This window comes from Ammospiza nelsoni, chromosome 4, assembly GCF_027579445.1.
Source record: "Ammospiza nelsoni isolate bAmmNel1 chromosome 4, bAmmNel1.pri, whole genome shotgun sequence".
Lineage (NCBI taxonomy): Eukaryota > Metazoa > Chordata > Aves > Passeriformes > Passerellidae > Ammospiza > Ammospiza nelsoni.
In genome coordinates this window covers 17551777-17566670 of record NC_080636.1, presented here as the reverse complement: position 1 = coordinate 17566670, position 14894 = coordinate 17551777, and the positions used below count along the sequence as shown (strand labels likewise).

The 14894-nt window shown below is 37.8% G+C and overlaps 1 protein-coding gene across 1 annotated transcript in view; it reads left to right on the top strand.

The window, feature by feature from the left end:
* JAKMIP1 (janus kinase and microtubule interacting protein 1) overlaps nt 1–14894 on the top strand; it is a 142376-nt gene that overhangs the window by 73159 nt on the left and 54323 nt on the right. The window contains exons 6-9 of the mRNA XM_059470993.1: nt 10118–10327; nt 10946–11065; nt 12815–12961; nt 13573–13713. Of these exons, the coding sequence (XP_059326976.1) occupies nt 10118–10327; nt 10946–11065; nt 12815–12961; nt 13573–13713 (618 nt within the window). The remainder of the gene's footprint in view (nt 1–10117; nt 10328–10945; nt 11066–12814; nt 12962–13572; nt 13714–14894) is intronic.

Here is a 14894-nt window from a genome sequence, read left to right as displayed (position 1 = left end):
TTAAAGAAGAAGAGAGGGTTGATACATTCTATCATATGTTTTTCTGGAGGACATTTTCTAAATGAATTTAACCTCCTCCAAGAAGGGTTTCAAAGGAAATATTTAACTCTTCACTTTCAAGAGAAGAGGTTTTCAGCCTACTGTTGGCAAAGGTGATGAAGAAGGGCACTCTGTTTTCTGTCTGGTACAAAGAAAAATTCTGTGAAGTCATTCAAAATTTTAATTATAGCCTTGCTGGGCCTGTGTTTTTCCGTACATCTAAAAAGGTGAATATACTGGAAGAGTGTGTAGGTAACTCTTGTTTCCTTTTTCCAGCACCAGAGGAAGCCTGCCACTGTTCTCATGGCTTTCTTAGGAAATGTTTATATCTTCCTCCAAGAGTCTTGTGCTGCCTTCTAGTGCTTCCCTTCCTTTCATATAATGAATTTCAGTTTTTTCCTTAAATTCCTTTTAATTTTAATTGAATTCCTTAAATTAAAATTAAATGGTTTGTGGGGTTTTTAGAAAGAGTTTCTTCTAGATTCTTAGGAATTTAGGTATTTATTGCACAGGGCAGTCTTTAAATCTGGGATGAGGTAAAAAATACTGCAGGGTTCCTAGATAGGTTCTCTTTTCCTTTGAGGAAGCACGTGGGATTACAGAATCTGATCACTGGGATATTCCCCTCTCTCCTCTCCCCTCCATTTAATTAGTTCAAGGGATGCTTGCCTTCAATTTCAGATTAACCCTATCAACCCTGGATTTGGGTCTTTTCGTTGGTTTGTACTGTTCTGTGAGATTAAATGATCAGTATGTGAAAAGAAGTGTTAATAATATTAGCACAGTTCTGTAACTGAGTTTCAATTAATGTGCTCTTTTGTATGTGTGCAGTATTTTGTGGCATTATTAAGAAACCAGCATCATTGGGATTAACCACCTAAATGGGCTGGCCATACTGTAATTCAGTTCAGGTAGAGTAATTCAGGATGCAGTCTGATTGCCTTGACAGACTTGTCTGATTTATTTTGCATTTCAGATCAGAGATTAATTTTGTGAATATTTTTCTCTTAGATATTGCAGCTAGAAAAAATCTGTATTTTGCCATTAACACCCACAACTAATCTGACTAAAATCTTAAAATTATTGGCTGCTATTAAAAAATAAGTTATGAGAAAGAAAAATCCATTGTCTATGGATACAATTTTATTTACTATATTTTTAAAACATATGATTGATCAATTTGGGGAGTGTTTTCATAGTTTTGAATTGAGCCATGAAAAGTACCCGACAAACCTCAACAGAAACAAGACTGGATGGCTAAGGACCTAGTGCTTAATAAGAGAAAGTAAAATATCTATTTGGCAAAACATAAAACACACTTTTTCTATGTGCAGTAAGAAATTATGCTGGAAGTTTTATGTTCCTGTAATTGAAAATGTAACAGTGATACAAATTTTTCTATTAATTTAAGGAATGCTAATTGCTGTGGATTTTATTCCCTCACCCTCCAAGAAAATACATCCTTGTTGTATATATGCATCAGCACAATGTGCTGGCAGCTATGAAACCAGAAGTAAAAATAGCAAGTAACAAACTGGAGGGACAGATGAAACAGATGTCTTGAAAGTAAAGAGGCACCTTGGAGAATAAGATTAGAAAAAAATAACAGTTATTATTTATTTTGTTCAGCCCATATTTTCTGAGTGGTTGAGTCTGAACAGTTGTATTGTTCCACAGAATGAAAACTGTACAATAGTACACAAAATAGCAATTTCAGCCAATTTTTCTTAGCCCTTGATTAAGTTTGCCATTTAACTGACTTGGTTTGATAATCATGTTTGCAGTTAGTTTTCAGAGGTAAGTAAAGTTGCTCTCTTTTGGCTCGCAATCCTGAAACAGCTGCTTGCGTTGTTTGGGATCCTGGGAAAGAGCCCAGCCTTACTCTGCCAGCACAGGTGGGAAGGAGGCCATGGCCATTGACCATGTTAGTTCAAGGCTCCATTCATTCTGGGACCACTTGGACACTGTTTTTAAGCAGGCCCTTACCTTGCAAGGCACATTTCTCTAGGTACTGTTTTTGCAGTGGCAAGATTAATGGACATTTTGTAGTTCATGCCTTGGAAAATGTATGCAAACGCCCAATCATTAAAAGGATATTGAATTATGACATCACTGATCTACTAATTTTTAATATTGGTTGAATATGAAAAAAACGGAATGCTTATTTTGTGAACACTTAATATAATATTTAAACTTTGGAATGAACAAATGACACTTGCACCCTGCGTTTTGTGGTGTATGTTTTAGTAAACACTGTTTCTTTTATTAGAAATGTCTTTAACACCAAGCTTTTCACTTATTTTCCAGCTAAATATCATTCTACCCTGTTCAAGTCTTTACACATATGGTCTTCCTAAATATTCTTTAACAGCTTGGATTGAAATTACCTGAAAGACTTCAATATAAAATAGACCAGATTTTCTTAGCCACAAAATCATTAAGAGTCCACTGATTGTATTAGATGCACAATAAGGTTCCTGTTTAAGACGGAACACAGTACACCAGATGAATTAAATTTCCATATTTCAATTGTATTTTCAAGTAGCCTTATAAAAATTGGTTAAAGAGCAGTGTGACAGTACTGCTGATTCATACTTGCAAGGCAAAAAATCCTTTTGCTGTTAAGAGCATCAAAGTAAAAGAAATTGTTTTCAAGGGGCAATTTTTAGAAATTCCTGATCAGCAATGATTTATGGAGACAGATGCACTGTTTAAGTGTCCTTAATCTCCTTAGTCCAAATGATATTGCTGCATGAATAAAAAACTCCTTCCAGTGTGGAACGCTGCTTCTCTCTGGTGTTTCCCAAATAAATATAATGCAGGACATGAAAGAATATAATTCAAAATAATAGATGAAACAGTTTTTAAAGGTAGAAGTCCAGGCAGTTTCACTGAAACTTCTCTTCAAGACAAAAAACATGTTATGGAATGAGCTCATGTATCATTTATACTGATTTTTTAAAACCAGTATTTCAGTTTTTGTGTGTGTGTGTAACAGAGCATCTCACGTTCTAAGTGAAGGCTTCGGAAAAGTTTTTTTTAGAATTAAGAATTAGGTTGCTCCAGTTTAGGACAGCCCAAAATTTCAACTCACATCCTTCACTAATTCATATTTTCTAACCTTGCACAACTCTTAATATGGTGGTTTGTCTGTCTGTCTTTAGTATGGGTTATATTAAGATGGTGTCTGTCTTCAGTATGGTTTAGCATTGGGAGTGTAATACAATCATGGGAAATTTAGATGGTGAGGGTGTTCTCCAGGTCCAGCATCCTGCTTGAAGCAGAGCTGCTTTCAAGGTTGGATCAGGTTGCTCTGGGCCTCCTCCAGTCCAGTCTGAAAACCTCCCAAGATGGAGTTCAGCAGTGACAGCCTGCCCTAAAGCCCAGTCACTGTGACATTTCTTTCTTGTTCTTCTTTTGATTGTCAGTATTGTCCTTTTGCTGTGTATCTTGGAGAAGCATGTACTTTGTTCATGGCTGTAATTCCCCTTTGGATAAATGGATATTCAGAATGGATATCCAGAATATCTGCTGTTTTAACTCATCCTGCCTGCTTCCTTTGGCTGGCTGAGTGAGCCTGGCACCTTCACCATTCCTGCAATGCTGGATGCTGCAGCCCCATAGTGATCTTACTGGCTTTCCTCCAGTTCTATGGCACTTAGGCCAGTGTGTCAATACCTTATTTTTTGTGCTGGGGAGCCCAGAAGTGGCTCTGGTGCTCCTGGTGTGGTTTCCCATATGCTTAATAAAAAGCTAAATCTCTTTTGGTACATCCTGGTTTGGCCCAATATCAAGTTAACTTCAATCATTGCAATCTCTCACCACTGACCCATATCCAACTTGCCTTACAGGATGCAAAGATCTTTCCTTTTGTCTATTTTTCCTTTTTTTTTTCTTCCCATTGCAAAACTGCCAACTTCAGTTGGCATCTAGCAGGCACTTGAGCTCTCCCAGGGCAGGACATTCATTGTACCTTTCTTAGGCAAACTTTATGAGGGTTTCTTGGCTCATTTCTCCAACATGTTGAAAAGTTCCTCGGAATGTTTTTCCTATCCTCTTGTGTGGTAACAGCTCCCCTGAATTTGGTATCATCTACAAATTTGAGGAACAGTGCATTCCATTTCTTCATTTGAGCAGTTGACATGAAAAGTAATAGAAGAAAAAGTTTAATGCTCCACCAAACCCCAATTATCTACTGGTGGGAACAGCTGTCTAATAGCATTCATGTTCTCCCGCATTTACCATTACTAGGATTTTGTCATTTTGAGGCAGTGCAATTTGTATCTTTGTGCTGCTTTCATCACTGGGGGCAATGCAGACATTTGTCTGAAAATTCTGGAGCAGAGGGACGGCTGGCTGTTGGCAGGGGCACTCCCTGCTGGCCGGGGGAGGAGCCTGGCTTTTCCCACTTCACTTGTGCCCTGTGTGAGTTTTGCCTCTGAAGCAGTGTCGGATTTCGAGCCGGGAAAGCTGAGCTTTGAATCATGCCAGGCAGTCGTGCCTGGCTGGGCAGAGCTGCAGCTTGGGCCGCTCAGCCGCGCCTGCGTTTCACACACAGCTGCTCCTGGATCGTGCCATCTGCTTGAGACACGTGCTCCAGCTGCATTCCAAGGCTGAGCTAAGCTGCAGCACAGACCCAGCACCTCCAGCTTTGTAGGACTGCAAATAATACTTGGCTTTCTGTCCTCCCAAGATTTATGCTTCTTCTTTTAGGAGCTCACAGGGCAGCATTCCAGCCAGATGTTGTTTTTCCTTGGATCAAGCAGATCTAATCAAACCTTTTTCATAGTGCAGGTTCAGCATTTTGTGTTTGTTCTTAATATTTTCTAAAAAGTTAGGAAGGTCACAAATTTGACTTCTATCTCTCCTTACAAAATTTGGAACAGTATTAAAAACAGACAAAAGTTATGTATGGTGTAGCACCTGGTAAAAAAAACCCTAAAATTTGTATTACTTAGTTTTGCTACATTTTTATCCTTTTGACTACTTTTTCATTACAGTTCTGTCAATGAACACTTGGGATAGGTAATAGGAGAAATCCAGTAGTAGAGATTGTAACTGGCTTTTGAGAAAGATATGAGAAACCTCTTATCAGTTCTGGAATTTTCTGCCCATGTGGTGTTTCTTGTATAATTCATCAGAACTTCTAATGAGATTTACACACTTCAGAAAAATATGTGAGAAGAGCTACTGGAGGAAATAATTGACTGTTGGTTTTGAAAAATTACACATGAAATTAAAAATAAATCCTATCCACTTCTGTCTGTGATGCTTATTATTCCACTGAATGATTGGCATCTCTAGTCCTTTTTCCCTCTAAGTGTCCCAAATAAGCAGCAAACATTTATTTTAATAGCTGGCCATGTATGTTGTAGGGAATACTGTACACAGCTCTGGAATATTTTAATTCTTTTCTCCACATGAGCTTTCAGCTTGGGATATTGTTGTTAGTTCTTAGTGTCCCTTTAAAACTATAAAAGATGTTAATTCTTTTTGGTTCAATCTTTACCTGGATTTTTTGAGTAGAATCTTCTTTTAGTTCTTCAGAGTAACCAGCAATCCCTCTGTCATGATAGCCCTATTTTCAGTGTCAGGCACTTAGTGTAAAGGTTAATTAAATTTCTGCTGGAGAAGAGCACTGTAGAAATTTGTTCTGCAGTTGTCTAGGAGATAACTTTGTCAAGAATGGGTGAAGAGGAAGGTCTTACAGTTGCCAATGCAGCAGCTGGCTTTTTCCACTTTGGAAACTGAATATGTCAATGCCTTGATAGATGTGGCTTTTAATTCCCTGGGAATTTCTCTTTCAACTTCATGAGAGACTAAAGTTCCCCCAAAGGTCTCTGACTTTCTTTCACTGTAGTCATTGAAGTGTGGCATAATTGGCAGGGGATGCTTTTTCTAATGACTGGCTTGGTTCTCTTTCATGTTTCATAAATATTATTAAAAGACTCATTTCTGCTCATTTCTCTTAGCTGTTAGTGGGCAGTTAGATACATGTTCTTAGGAACCTGGGTAATTTTGACACAGGCTGTAAATGCTATCCCTTCATTTACATAATGCAGGTAGTATCTGTATTCAGCAACTAACATTTGACAGCACAAAACCCCTGAAGAAATTATATTTATAAAACTCTAATTTTAACCAAGAGCTCCAGAGTTACTTATGCTACTCAAGGTGATTTCTCAGTAATTTGCCTCTGCAGCTGCTTGTGAATGATCTTATTTTCTTTAAATCCTCTTTCAGAGGGTATTTCTGCTACTTTTCTTCTCAAGGCCTATAATTGAAAATACATTCTAACCTCATGTTGCTCCACTGTCCTCCTACCACAGACTTTTTGCACTGACTTTTACCACCCTTAAATGCATAAAGAATAATCACTGTTCTAAAATACTTTAAAATCCATGCAAAAGAGAATAGAGAAGAGTTCATGTGACCCTGTTTACTTGGTAGCTGCAGAAAGTGGGTAAATTTGTTTTAAACTGAAAACAAATTTGAAACCAAAACAACACTTGGAGGGGATTTCTGGGATTATATATTTGATTTATACAATATGTGTGAGCACAGTGCATGATTGGGATGTCATTGTGCTAAATATGTTGGTAGCAGAGATGGTATCTGTCCTCTGTATCTTATTGAGAGGTCTCAGATGAGTTGCAGAACAGGCTGGGATCTGTGAAAGCCATGGTGGGAGTTTGTGCATGCAGCTTCCAGTTGTCAAATCTTGGTCCTTCAAGTGCAATGCCATGGTAGAAAACATGAAAACACTTCTTAACCTGATCTGCTGAAGAGCTTCTGTGCCTGAAAGCTTTCTTATCAACTCTGTCACTTAGTCTAATAAAAAATACTCCTTCTCTTTAAGACCATGTAGATTCTTAGAGAGTCTTGGCACGACCGAGTTGCTTCCACAACATGTGATGGATTAAAATAGAGGCAGCAGGGAAACTGGATTAATCCATTTTGATTTTCATTTGCCTAATGGAAGATATGCTTCTCCCTACTAAAACAGAGACCATAATACATATGTCTAAAATACATACTTAATTCATACCTAATTACATTAGTTGGTTGGCCTTTATGCTGCCAACTTTTTTTTCCTTCATGTAACAAACTGTGGCTCCAGCTGTTTCCCAGTGGGACAGAACTGACATGGAGACTTTGAGCTTTAACAACTATTAGAATATAGGCTAGGCTAAACTGAAGTCTTCTTTTGTGGCAGCTTATGTTCAGTTTAAACCTAAACTATCTCTCTCTTTCCTAGTCGTGTGACTCCTCTTTCATTGCCTCCTGGGCCCCGACATACCATCTCTCCATCTCTTCCACATGGAACTGAGGGAGGTTGCAGTGCTGTAAAATACTTCTCTTCCCTTTTTTTCGCCACTCTGGACCAGTTTGTGCTCTCTGTTAGGAAAACAGGCAAGGAAGATGATTTGATTTGCTCTATAGATTTGCTCTGCACCATGGAAGGCTGAAAAAGATAATAAGTCTTTGGGTGAAATTGCTGTAGATATAAGAAAATTGAGACATTAACTAGGTCAGTGCAGTTACATTGGATGAACAAAGGGTGTAACCATTCCCTTGAAGAGAGCACAATTGTACTGACCCCCATGCTTCTGAAGCAAAATCTGGAGGCATTCTTGATGCAATTCTAATCATCTTTATCAATTTGTGGTAAGTTAGTTCCTTAGAAATTTTTTGTTCTGGTGATTTGTGCTTATTAAAAACTAAGCACTATTGCAGTGTTCTGTGTATTTGTGTGTGTGTGCCCAGGTTTACATGAGTAAGAGGTTCTCGAGTGCATACCTGTAACTTTAAATGGAAACCCAAAATAAAAAAGGCTCTGCAGTCATTGCTATTTCATTATATCAGTGTTTCAAAGACTTTTAACTTGACTTAAACTTGAGGCATTTGTTTTTATCTGAAAGATTCATCATGTAGATCTTTGTGATAGGAAAAGAGTAGTAGGAAAAGCAGAGGAGAATTATGCCTTCCCTTAACCCCCACCTCAAAACCATGCTCTTTTGTGGCATTTCTTTCTAATTTGTGTGAGCCTGTGTGCTTTGATCAATGGAAGTGTGAGAGGAGGGTGACGTGGCTGTGACTGCACTGGTCACATCTGTTTCAAAGGATCAGTTCTGTGTCAGTTCAGCAAGTACCAAGATAGTTGCTTTCCTTTTTCCTTCCAACTTAAAGCCTAAATCATTGCCTTTACCATTAAGTTGTGAGAACAGGAAGAGTATGAAATACACTACTAATTGGGTACCTTGAATTAGGGCTGCATATTTAAGCTTGGGTCTTCTTACTGAATGTGTGCCTTGCCTGGGCAGATTCCTGTGTCAGTTATGTGGATGTTCAGTGTGAACACCTGTGAAACTGAAAGCTAAACTGTCCACAGGATTTAGTTACATGACATTTTTTCCTCCCAAGGGCTCCCTTATAGATCAGTGCGCCTGACAGATAGCATTCATTAAATGAGGCAGCTGCTTAATTTTTGTCATTGTTGTTCACTGCACAGTCCCTCTGAAATCCTGCATGTTGCAAATTCTTCCATTAATAAAAACTGCATTCTTTCCTGCATGTCCTTTTTTGGCATACTTGGAAGTCTCACAAATGGAAGTAGAAATGCTGGGAAGTTTGTTTTTATTTGTTGTACAAGGAGTTGAGACACAGCAACTTTTCTAAATCAGGGAAGAAATCTCCATCTGAGCCAATCTTCATCAGTTCCAGTTAGAACTTCAGAGTAGTCTAGAGCAGCTTATTCACTTCAATCTGACCTTTTTATCTTTGATCATGGTTCAGCCAAGCCATCCCCTGCCAGTCAGGTTCTTTACACAAACTAATTTCATGTGCTTTGTAGATTGTGAAAGGATTAAGACAAGAATCCTGAAGAAGCAAATTGCATCTGATCATGTAATCTCATTGTGTTTAATCCTGTAAATCACTTTGAACTATAAATTACTTCTAGTATGTCTTTTTTTTTCTTTTCCTTCTTTTTTCTTTAGGTGTAACTTGACATAAAGGACTTGTATGGATGTAGGAGTACAATAAACAACAAACATATGATTTAACTACTTCATTATTTTATTTTTTCAAAATAAAATTGACTTCCAAAATTCCATGCATTTATATTGACCAAGAAAGCAGTTTTGTAAACTGGAGGAGATACAGCACAGTTCCAATAAATACATTGTTAATGGTTAATGTTCTTGTTAAGAAATCTGTTTCTATAGTAACTGCTGCAGATTGTCACTTCCTCTAGCATTTGGAATAGTACCAAAGTGAATTTAACACTGATGCTGCAAGGGACAAATCCTATGAGAGCTGCAGTGGATCACTGTGAGCAGTGAGCTTTATTTGGTATGGAGATGTATGAACACACAGTTCAGTAACCAGAGAGGCTGTTTAAGAACTCTTTCTTCCTACCCTTTATTTTAATGGTCTGTGTGCACTTACTTTTTTTTCCTTCTACACAAAGACCAGTCCTCATTTGAATCTTATAACAAGGGCACGTAAAATACATAGGTATGCTTAAGATTTTAAGTTTAAATATTGTGCATGTATATGCTACTAATTTTAAATGTCTGTGAAGAGATCCACCACACATGATATTCACTAATAAAGAGGGAGTCATCATGGGGCAAATGTCTGTGGCTCAAGCTTTGAAACAAAGCCCAGGTGAGTTTTAAAGGGTGTGTTTGTCATATCTTGTACTAATTGTGTTTCTTTGCTGAAACATAGTGAAAGCAGATTTTTCTTCTCTGTATAGAATTGTGTATCCTCAGGTGAAGTGGATGTTTTCAGTGGCTTGTATTCTGTTTTACTGCATGTTTGCCTCTGGTTTTGTTTGTCTCTTGAGTTGAGACTGGACCAAGGAAACTCTTGATCAAGTGAAGGCTGAACCTTTTTTAAGGACAGAGAAAAAGACCACAAAGAAGATATATTTTCTTTTTGGCAGCCACGGTTTCAGTGCTGGTGTAATCCTGAGAGAAACACAACTTTGTTTTTGCAAATTTGTATGTTTGCATGCAGTGAGCACTTGGGGATATTACAGAAACTTCCTTCATGCGTTATTTCTTTCCAGATGGACGAGATAAAAGGCAAGGACAGGGTGATTCTGGCTCTGGAGAAGGACCTTGGTGTCCAGGCAGGCCATACCCAGAAACTTCTCCTTCAGAAAGAAGCTTTGGATGAGCAGCTTGTCCAGGTGAAGGAGGCAGAACGATACCACAGCAGTCCTAAGAGGGAGCTTCCTGCAGGAGTGGGAGATATCAGTGAACTGATGGGAAGTCCGGTAAGAAAATGGAGTTTTCTCTGAATTTCTGCTCTGGAGAACTGCCAGGGTGTTCACAGTCATTTTGTGGCTACTATTAGGACCTGCTAATGGTAAATGGCCTGGTGCTGCACTCTGTTGTTTTACTAATGATTTAAAAACTCCTTGGACCTCTTAAATTGCAAAGAATATTGAGAAATATATGGATATAGAACTTGCAGAATTTACACTCTCATCTTGATCTGTGAACCTCAGTATTTTCTCACTATTATTAGAAAATAGGTACTACTCAAAAACTGAGCCATGTGATTTTAATCTATGTCCTTTACACTAGAACTGTTTTAGCTGAGAATAAGAAATCTGGTGAGAAGTAACCTGCTATATATGAAATATTATTTACCTAGATAGTTTGTTTAATTGTTAAACTTTACATGCATTTCACAAGATGCTGTTCATGAAGCATTTTCCCAGGATGTTATTATTTGGTATTTCAGTTAATTATAGTAAGTTTTCCAGACACTGATGTACAAGTCCGTTTTAAACTTACATAATACGGTTGCTAAGCTATGATAGTAAACTATGGACAGTAAAATATTTTTTTAAAGTAATTTTATAAATCTATATGTTTTTGATGTAAAGGAGCAGCACCTGGATGAACGAGATGTGCGGAGATTTCAGTTAAAAATTGCTGAACTGAATGCTGTAATAAGAAAGCTGGAAGACAGGAATACTCTCCTAGCAGATGAAAGAAATGAACTGGTAAATTAATTAGTAATAACACAGATGGTGACTGGGAGGGCATCTTTATGGCAAAAGATTTAATGCTGGAAAGTCAGTGTTATAAATAATTTACAAATTAGTGCTGGTTGGCCTCAGTCAATTATATCTAAATGTAACAGAGATTTCTATAGAAATTAATCTTGTGACCATAGAAGACATGGATGGAATCTTTCCTGTCCCACAAAAATAAAAATTTACAGATTTGTTTTGGGGTCATAGTAATCAAATTAACTGGTATGTTGCCTGTGGCACTGTGTAATGGTGTTGTGTAAAACATGCATAATCCATGCATTTAAATTGCTGTATTCATCCTTTTGAAATTTGTCTCTGTGACATGCTTGTGCTAGCTAGGAGTTAAAAAAGCTTTCTTGTGGTAGTGATGAAAAATCTGCCATTTCTCAAGGGAAGTCTCTTAAGTAGGTGAAATTATCCTAGAAGAGGGATAGTAACTTACACAGAAAAGGATATGACATGAATTTTAAGAATGAATTTTATCAGCCTTTATCAGTACTTGTGCTGAGGTTAATGGTTAAAGCTCTCATTGACTGCAATGGAGGTGAGTTTCACAACGGGACTTTTTACACTTGTGCCTTAATGCCTTAATTCTAGTGGCAGAGGAAAAGATTTTTCATTCTAAAAAGATGGAACCTATATCCGATTCTAAAATTATGTTGAGGGCTGAAGTGGTGCCATGTGTCAGTCCTACAGATGAGTGAAACATTGATGGCTTTGTGACACATTGACATCGCCCTCCTTGTTAATCCTTTCTGTGGGCCTAAATAATTCAAAACATCCCTGAAGAATGCAGAAGTATTTCAATGTATCCTTCAGTGTCCCTCTAGATGGAGGGGGGATGTATGACTCAGTCAAGTGCTCTTCTTGATTCTAGATTCAGTTGCATAAGAAAAGTATTTTGAAAGAGATGTAGAGCCGGTTTTATATTATGAGACAAGAGTACACATAAAATCAGTAGTATCAGCAAGGCCATGGGATTAAAAATTGTGAAAAATAGTTTTCTCAAGAATGAAACAGAAAACAAATTTATCAGTGAATTTATCTCAGAAAAGCAAATGTGATCTCTTTGTCCTTTCCAGATAAAACTTAGCAAATTGAAAAGTCTTTTAACTGAGAAACATAGATTTTTTTTCCCCAAACAAAATGACTCATGGAGTAAAAACAGTGAAATATTAAATACACACAAATGCAAGGAAGAGCAGTAATTTGCTTCATGTAATTGTCTAACATTATAAAACCACAGGAGCAAAATTGAGCAGCTTGAAAATGTCAGCAGAATGCTGAGATTGAATCTGTGCCCTCTGGCTGACTTTCTCATGGCTCTAATTGTGCATTAAGAGGAGGAAGAGTGTCCTCTTCTTAAGGGATGGCTAAATTGGTGAAAACAACTTGTCTAGAGACCTAGTTGGTCACAAGAAGTTTATATCTATTGAGATTAGTTTATAAAGAAATCACTATGGATCATCATAAGTGTTTGCCAAGAGCAAAATCCAGTGACCAGATTTAGTTTTTTTGGCAGACAATACAAAAATGCTGCATCTTACTTGCTTGGGCTGCTGTAGTTCTTAGTTCAGCAGTGGTGTATGACAGATGCCATTCAGCAGAAGAGCTGAACTTTCTGAATTAAGAAAAGCAAGTGGAAACACACCTGTTTTTATTTTCCTTCCAAGGTAAACTAAAGCCCAGCTAACTTTGTTCCTTTGCCATTTGCAGCTGAAACGTTCTCGGGAGACAGAAAGTCAGCTGAAGCCTTTGGTAGAAAAAAATAAGAGGATGAGCAAAAAAAATGATGATATGTTACAATGTATCCAGAGAATGGAAGAGAAAATAAAGAATTTATCGAGGGAAAATGTAGAGCTGGTAAGTAACCACCTCTGGTAAGTAATCATCTCCAACGCTGTGTTATGAGAGAACATTGCACACAGTAACTTTGAGCTGGAAGTGCTTGAGAGGCTTTTATTCTAACAAACACATCAGTCTCCACAGTGGGATGGGGCAACTGTCAAATGCAGACAATACAGCTGAAAACTCATATTCTAAATTCAGAGTGGCATGTGCTTTGTGTTGTATCAATTCACACTGATTAAGGGAATGGAGCCCAGATAGATAAAATGTTTTTGCCGGCTGTAAAAAGCTGTGACTAAAAATCAGCTTTAATAAATACTGCTTTTATGATTAGAAGTCAGAACTGAATTTGACTGCATGCACTATGCTAGATCACTGAGTTCACTTGTCTGCAAATTTTTTTTTCCCAGACTGTTCTTTGATTTTGTTCTAAAATATCTTATGTGAGAGATTAACACAGAGGCATATAGAATGTGAGGGTTTTTTTGTTGAAAGAAGCCTTGTGTTGTAGTGGAGTATGCATTGATGGGTTCAAAGAATTCTTGGTTGCTACATGGCACATGAGAGTTTTTCTCCTGTTGCAGCAAGGCAGTTTAAAACATTCTTTATGTTTTTTATTTTTGTAGAAAGAAAAGTTATCTGCACAACCAGCACTGAAGAGGCACACATCTCTGAATGATCTCAGCAGCACACGAGAGGAACAAGAAATTGAATTCCTTAGACTGCAAGTCAAAGAACAACAGCATGTTATTGATGATCTCACAGTGGTAATGTTTATGACTGGTATACACATGTGCATGCACACACACCTATAGGCAAGCTAAAGATTTGAGAGGAATGTTTTAACTGCAGTTGTAGTAGTGATATAGAAATACTTCTTTGGTGTCAAAGGGTCGTTGTTTTTCTCAGGTAGTGAATGAATTTTTTGGAATGTGTATGAATCTTTGTATTAAAAATATTTACCTATTATGAGCTGCTTGTGAAAAAAAGTGCATGATCAGCCTTACTTACAGAACTGGCTGTCAACAAAAAAGGAACTTGAGTAAAGGAGACTTTCCAAAACTTAATGACTAAAATGTGTTGGGTGCAAACCCAAGCACTCCCCTGATCTAGAAGTTCTCCTAAAAGTGAGAAACATGGTGTCATTAATTTCACCTGGCTAAGCATCTCCAGCTGAGCTGGCCATACAAGCTGTATTTAAAAAGATGGGGAGAACGCTGTGTGGTTCCTCAAACCAAAGGTAGCAGCATGGCTTAGGATTAGAATTGCCCAGCTGCTGCCCTCTGACTTGGAAGGCTTCTGAAGGTGATGCTCATGGATGTTTGCAGTGTTTGATGTTCACAGGAACTCTGCAAGTTGTGTTTGATGAGGAATATTTCAAGTTGTGTTAAAGGTGTCTAGTGCTATTTAGTGCAATTTGTGATAAACCCTTCTGGTGCTGGCAGAAATTTGCACATAATCTCTGAGAGACCCTTGCCATTCTGGAGCAGCATCTAGAACTCAGGCAAACTCAGACATCTCAAATGGCACTACTGACTGCTAAAAGATGATAAAAAGAATTTAAGAGCCTTCTGTCTAAATAGAAAATAAAATAATTGTATACATCATTGAAAATAAAAATAGAAGCTCCAAAAAGGAGAAAGAAGAACGTGTGTTATTACTGTATGTGGAACACTGTCTCAGTTCCTGGCAGTTCCTCTGAGATTTTGGCCCAGGATTTTTCTCTGAAATCAGTGCCAAGGTTGGATGTCTGTGTGCATTCCCCAGTGTCCCAGTGTTCCAAGCAGTAGAATGATTCTCAGATGCTATGATGTAGGGTCTGGTCCACAGAGTGATGCTGCTTTAACTTCCAAGTAAAACTGCGTAGGAAGGGATGGTGATATGACATTAGATGTGCAGTATATGGCAGATAAAACCTCACTTATATTTCAGTGAAAAGTGGGTATGA